The 7,198-nt window shown below is 41.8% G+C and overlaps 1 protein-coding gene across 1 annotated transcript; it reads left to right on the plus strand.

The window, feature by feature from the left end:
* Positions 1 to 728: 728 nt before the first annotated feature.
* On the plus strand, positions 729 to 5,803 carry LOC131241161 (beta-amylase 1, chloroplastic-like). Its single transcript, XM_058239864.1, has 4 exons — positions 729 to 1,334; positions 4,327 to 4,537; positions 4,621 to 4,737; positions 4,909 to 5,803. Exons 1-4 carry the CDS (start codon positions 784 to 786, stop codon positions 5,701 to 5,703), a joined length of 1,674 nt encoding a protein of 557 aa, XP_058095847.1. The 5' UTR covers positions 729 to 783; the 3' UTR covers positions 5,704 to 5,803.
* The last annotated feature ends 1,395 nt before the right edge of the window (positions 5,804 to 7,198 follow it).

The raw sequence follows: 7,198 nt of genomic DNA on the forward strand, positions 1-7,198 counted from the left end.
AATAGCTAGGTAAGGTTTACTATGAAGTTTTCCTGTCTTGCTAAATCATACTAGAACATGAGTCCATAAATGCAGATGATTTAAAACTGAAGCATAAGGATTGATTGTCCACCGCCTAAACATTCACGCAGACATATAAGTTTTGGATCAAGGTTGTATTTTATTTTTATATTTTCAACTCATCTCAGTAGCAATAACCGTAAGAATAGCATGAATGGCATATAAATATCATGATGGACCCAGAGAGGTTTTAACAATAAGCATTTGTCTATTTCGTCTTTCACGTAGCACTTGAGTTTTTGATCTACTTTAATTTTGGGATAACGTCTCAAAATGAGCTGGAAAAAACAGATAGTCCAGATGGATTTATCACAACATCATGGTGCCCCACCGAGCTTCTGACCGCAGGAAGTACAAGCTCTTGGGGGCAATCTCCATCCTCTACATGGCCACACGTGTCCACATACTCCAATGCATCAGATGTTGAGGAGAGTCACTTTAAGCTTTTGTCCATTCATTCTCATCAGGGGGTATTTGATAAACAACAGCTACAACTTAATAAATCAATCCAAATTAGACCGTCCAAAGTAGAGAGATGTGTCCAGAACATCGTATCCAACAGCATTCAGATGTCAGCCAACGGGCCCCACTTTCTCGTTTATTTCGCCTTCGTAAATACAGCGACCTTGCAAGGGCAAATATGTCCATCTTCTTCTTTCCACTGATTTCATCTCCCTCTTCTCAATATATATAAACGCCATCTCATTACTCGTCGCCGAGCAAATGGCGATCTCCTTTTCTCCTCCTTCGAGGATCGCCGCGTCCTTCTCGACTCGCTCTAACTCGGCCCGATTTGCCCGAGTCACAAACACCCCCTCTCTTCGATCCATCGCACCCCACCGCCATCCATCTCGACTCACCATCTCCACCCGCCTCTACTCCTCCAAACCCTCATCCGGCGCCAACGGACCCGTCTTTCCCGAGAACCATTTCTCCGAGAGCGGGGGCGGCGAGCTCCAGCACGGCTTCCCACCTCCGCCATGGTCCCGCAACGGCGCTCCTGTATTTGTGACTCTCCCGGCCGACTCGGTGAGTCTGACGGGACGGATGACGCGCCGTAAGACCTTGGCGGCTTCGTTCATGGCGCTGAGGGCTGCTGGTGTGGAAGGTGTTGTGGTGGAGGTCTGGTGGGGGATCGTCGAAAGGGATGCGCCGGGGGTGTACGATTGGGGTGGGTATCTGGATGTCGTCGCACTGGCCAGCATGTACAGGCTGAAGGTCCGCGCGATCATGGCCTTCCATCAGCACGGGGTGGGCCCTGGCGATTCTTGCTGGTGGGTATTTGGTATCCTCTATTTTTTTAAATTTTTTTTTTTTTTTTTTTTAAATTTTAAATCTTGGTATCTCTATCTCCGTTTTGCCTGTTTTATTTTTTAGTTCTTTAAAAATAAAATAAAATTTGTTATCTGCTTTTCAAGAGTCTGCCATTTATACTAATTCGACCGCAGTTAGTAAAATAGAAAAGATTGGAAAAGCACATACTGCTTTAGATACCTCATTTGGGTGTATTTGGATGCACCATTGAATTGAATTGCAATAAATAGTTTAAAGAAGTGAGAATAAGCCAATTTTCATTACAGCTCCAAATTATAGTTAGTTAAAAAAAATTACAGTACTTTGAAGTGGGATTTGAATAGGAATGTCACTGCAATTTTCATTACATTTCCTCTTGGATTGAACTGAATGTTCGCAATTTACCTGTTCATCCAAACACAGGCTGAAGCCTTTCCTTGCCATTTCGAGTCTTGATGATAATATCCTTAAGAAATGCTAAAAGCAATATTCCTTTTGGCAGAGATGTGTTTGCTCTTTTAGTTAAAGGTCTATTACTTTTAACTGTTGTGAGGATCCTATAAAAGTGACCCAAAGTAAACAAATTGGAAACCCATATGAGAAATTTGAAGGCTGTATTGGGGTGAAGAGCTTCGCTTTGCTAAGCCCACATCTGCAAGCAGTAAAGCTCATGTACATGATAGGTCTAAGATCCAATTCATCCGTCAGAATGGCATCACTATGTTGATGCCCTAGCCCATGAATCAGGTTGACCTGTGTCCAAGGAGGAAAAGGTCTGAGACTGCTATGATGGTTGGTAATGCGACAGTCTGGAATTTTAGACTTCAGAGAAATATGGATGATGAAGAAACGGTCATGTTCGTGGAGCTGATGTCCAAACTCTTGGGTGTTCAAATCGAGCCCTTGGAGGAAGATAGAAAGTTGTGGAGATGAGCTCCAAGTGGTATTCTAGGTTGCTTGCGAGTCCAGATTCGTAGCTTCCTTGTGCTACTGCATTGAAGTCTCCGGCCTCCCCTAGAATGAAGGCTTTTGTTTGGCTATCTGCGGCTAACAAGATCCTGACAGTGGATAACTTGAAGAAGCGATTTCATGGTCCCAAAAAGGTGTATTATGTGCACGGCCAATGAGGAATCTGTTAATCACCTTTTTATTCATTGCCTAGTGGCAAAGGAAACATGAAATTTCTTCGTAAAGAGATTCAGAATGCTGTTGGCGTTCAATGGAGCAGTTGGTGATCTGATTCTTGAGTGTTTCAAGGGGCCATTCAAAGGTTATAAGAAAATGTGGATACAGAAAGAGAGAAACAACAGGGTGTTTGAGGATAAGTCTGCTCCTAATGTAATTTTGAAGAGAAACATATTGGCAATGATTATTAATTGGGCCTTGGTGAGGCATGATTTCAATGGCTGCACATTTTTTAGCCTGTTGGGAGATTGGGATCAAGGTGTTCCGTCATGGTAACGGTGGCCATAACGGCCACCACCGTTACCTTTATCATATGGGGCATAACGGCTCTTATGGCCCCGTAACGGCCATTACGGTTTTTTTTTTTTTTTTTTTAATTGACAAAAATCTCGAAAAACCTGTATGTGCCTCGTAATGTTGATTATAAAGTATGAAAAACTTGTATCTGCCCCCTAATAGACCATTACGGGCCTGTTATGGCCTTTATAGGGGACGTAACTAGCCGTTAATGGCAATTATGGGTCTTTTTTTCTATAATGGCTGTTACGGCCATTATGAACCCATAACGGGTAACGGTTGCAACCGTTACCTTTACGTAACGGCCTTTATGGTCCCGTAACGGCCTTTGCGGCACACCATGATTGGGATGGAAATTTTGGTGATTCTAGCTGATGTTTCTGTCAGTAGCAGGGCCCCTTTCTGTTTTTCTTCTTTTTGTGTTTGCTTCCTTTTATCCAGATTAGTGTTGAGTCAGTCACCTCCTGTGTTGTATTTAGCCTTTTTGGCTCTTTGTTTTAATAAGTTTAGTTATCTTTGGGAATAAAAGAGAAAGAATCAGGTTGATCCACTGATCAGGTGGGCCACAGTCTGCAAAAGGCTCTGAAAAACTTGGATTGAAGTTTTCCAACCCATCAACCGTTTTCCAATATTGGGGCCTACATGCTGATTGGGCCAGATTTTATTTCTTGGAAAAGGTGCACAAGGTCAGACCAACTTGATGGATGGATTAGATCTCGCACCTATGTGCCCGCAAGCTTTATTGAACAAGCATGGGGAGGATCGGACAGGGAATAAACATCTCTGAGCCCTACGTCAACTGGCCTATGATTTCATGCAGCCAGCTCTAGTTGTTTGTAGCTTGATCTACTGAACAAGCCACATGGGCCCTTTTCTCTTACATCTGCTCGCTCTGGCTTTCCTTCATGAGAAATTATAGGATCCTACTCAGCAAATACATTGTTTGTGGATGTGGAGGATTAGTGGATTACATACATGTGGGGACATGTTTCAATTATCGAGACTGTTCATATGATGGGCTTCACCGGACACGCAGAAAATCTTTAATTGGAATATTTCGATCCCTTGACTGTGAGCTATTTTACCTTGAATATGGTCGAGCTCCTTATATCTCTTTTTATGGACCATTGATAAGAAAAGGTTGGGATCTTCTATTCCTGAAGATTTTTGAGGCAGCCTCAATGAGCCGTGTATCTCATCAGATTAATGGTTTGGATCACCAAATGATGTCCACAGTTGTAGTAATGAGATAATTTGTGTTAGAGAAATGTATGCTTGCTGCTGAGCAGGACCCATAATTCCTCTTCACTCACAATCGTCATTTTATACTTCCATGTTAAATTGACTCTCTTGTATAGTGTTTTCGAATTGCTCCACCTACATTTATTCAATTGATGTTGTAGCGATCTTCGTTCAATTATTAGTTTGTTTATTTGTTTTTACCGCACGTTCTGTTAGTGCTAAAGGTTTTTAGTTTTTTCCGTACTGAAGGATCCCTCTTCCTCGATGGGTGCTGGAAGAAATGGATAAGGAGCCAGACTTGGCTTATTCAGACAGGTTTGGAAGAAGGAACAGGGAGTACATTTCCTTGGGATGCGATATACTTCCTGTCCTTAGAGGACGATCTCCTATTCAAGCCTATTCAGATTATATGAGAAATTTTAGAGACACTTTCAGGAAGTTTCTTGGAGTTGTGATAACTGTAAGATCTTTTCTTTTCTAAAGATTTTTGTTTTACGTGTTAGTTTGCAAACTATTAAAACACCCCCCCCCACCGTTTTGCAGGGCATTCAAGTAGGGATGGGTCCTGCAGGTGAACTGAGATATCCTTCATGCCCTTCTGAGAAGCTGTCGTGGGCGTGGCGCTTACGGGAACTTGGAGAGTTTCAGTGTTATGATAAGGTAGGTAGACAGCTTCTACTGCATTTGCATTTTTGTGGTTAAATGTGCTGTTCATCGTATTTGGAAGAACTCTCCCCATCACTTTTCTTCTTTACCTTATATTCAATTCATTACATGAACTATGAAATTTTAATCCAGTTGGCTTTCTGTTGATTTCTTTTCTTCTGTCAGTATATGCTAGCTTCGCTCAATGCATGCGCACGAGATATTGGGATGCGTGAGTGGGGAAATGGAGGCCCACTTGGTGCCAGTAACTTGATGCAGAATCCAGAAGAAACAAGTTTCTTCAGAAGCAATGGTTCTTGGAATACACCTTATGGTCGATTTTTTCTTGAATGGTACTCCGGGATGCTGCTTCTGCACGGGGAGAGGTTGTGCATGGCTGCAGATACCATCTTCTGGAGTACTGGTGCGAAGATTTCGACAAAGGTGGCTGGCATACATTGGCACTATGGTACAGAGTCTCATCCGTCTGAGTTAACTGCCGGCTATTACAATACCTCGATTAGAGATGGCTACCTCCCTATTGCTCGCATGTTGGGTAGGTACAGAATGACCTTGTGCTGTACTTGCTTTGATGTTGACGACAAAGAAGAGGAGCAGATGAATCCCAGCAGCAGCCCTGAAGGGTTTCTCAGACAGCTTATATTTGCTGCAAGGATGTGTGGTATACCACTCACAGGTGAAAATTCTGTAACGAGGCTGGATGATGCATCCCTGAAACAGGTTGTAAAGAGTTCTAAGCTTTATACGGATAGTGTTCATGAGCCGTCTTTCTCATTCAACTTTGTGAGAATGAACAAAAACCTATTTGATGCTCGTAATTGGACCAGCTTTACCCGGTTTGTGAGGCAGATGTCAGATGCACGGCCTTTTCGGGCCAAATTAGACGTTGGAAGGAAGGAGTTATGCTTCTCTTCTACGCCAGCAGCTGAGGAAGTTGGAGTAGCTTTTGCATATTGCTAAAGATATTTTCTCTAATTTATGTACTGTCAACATAAGTTGTATATTTTTACCTGTACAATTCAATCATTTGAAAATTTATTCAATACGAAATTTTGTGAGATTCTGCTGGGTCTATTCTACTATTCCCAGAAGAATGTCTAACCATGCCTTTCTGACAAATTCCAAGGTTTGATGATCGAGATATCGTTCAAAATGACAAAGAAAATGAAGGTTGATGTCCTTTTTTACTGTGTATTCCAATTCTGTCCTCTCAGAAGGTTAGTTGCGATGTGTCTTTGAATAACCATTATTTCCATTAGTTTAGCCATGTTCTCACTTAATCAACTTGAAGGCAGTTTGGTTGGAAATAGCTATCTATTATTGATATTTGCATCATGTGCTGTGAAAGCTGTAGAAAACCCAATAACAAGAGGAACCTTGATTAGGGTTGAAGGGCCCCAAGAGACTTTGGGAAGACCTAAAAGGACCTCACTGGAGGTGCTGAGAAGGGATTTGAAGGTTTATAAACTTCCAAGGAAAGGTCCCTTAGATATTGGAATGGTGGGTGAAACAGGATAAGTTATGATGCGTTCAGGCGGGGATGTTGAAATTATTATTAATTTTAATTGTTACATTGAAAAAATTTGTGGAATGGATTTTCCTTTTGCTCATAACATCACTATGCTTCAGTCTTATTTGGAAATTCCAAATTCTCCACTGAATAACAGCAACTTAGGGAACTTGTTTCAGGAACATTTTCTTAATGGTTCTAGGGTATTATATACATGTCCTTTAATATTATACCCTACATTTAGAATACAACTCACCTTGCAAGTCATCCACAGTGCAAACTGAGTTGACTCACTTGAACATGCAGGGGATTCAACGGAAGTGAAATAACTGGTAGGGGAAAAATATTATGCGCTCATCTACCGATTCACATATGCCCCTATGATCTATATTCATGGGTAAAGTTGGGTCTGAACCCAGAAACTCAATGTGGCAGCAGTTAGGTAATAACCAAGATGGCAAAAATGGCTGAAGCCCTGCATATGATATTTCTTTTCGTACGCATGCAGAGATGTGTAAGCATTCATGGGTCCTGTGTGATATGCAAGGTATTCCGTTATGGAAACGGTGGCCGTAATGGCCACCCCCTCTTTTATTATTTTGAAAAAACCTGGTTCAGCCTTGGGCCATTTTTCTCGTAACGGCTGTTACGGCTCCATAATGCATAACAGTTACCACGGTGCTGTTATGCAACGGCCATTATGTAACCAATTTTTATTATCATGATTGTTATGAAATAGTGTGATGGATGTTATTCACCATGTTTATCATGAATCACTTCTGACGTGTTTGTTTTGGCAGAGCTTAGAATATAGGGAGAGATTGATGAGACATGCAGCATAGGATATATGGCTTAGCAGCTTGGGCACTTGGCTTCTTAGAGTTCAACCATGGTAAAATGGTCCAGATCAAAGTATGAGTTCTTTTGCAGGTGATAAAAGCTGAA

Source organism: Magnolia sinica, chromosome 3 (genome assembly GCF_029962835.1).
Source record: "Magnolia sinica isolate HGM2019 chromosome 3, MsV1, whole genome shotgun sequence".
Classification (NCBI taxonomy): Eukaryota; Viridiplantae; Streptophyta; class Magnoliopsida; order Magnoliales; family Magnoliaceae; genus Magnolia; species Magnolia sinica.

Coding starts and splice junctions, on each gene's coding strand:
- LOC131241161 (XM_058239864.1), top strand. CDS start 784: ATGGCGATCTCCTTTTCTCCTCCTTCGAGGATCGCCGCGTCCTTCTCG. Junction 1,335..4,326: donor GGCCCTGGCGATTCTTGCTG/GTGGGTATTTGG, acceptor TCCGTACTGAAG/GATCCCTCTTCCTCGATGGG. Junction 4,538..4,620: donor TTCTTGGAGTTGTGATAACT/GTAAGATCTTTT, acceptor ACCGTTTTGCAG/GGCATTCAAGTAGGGATGGG.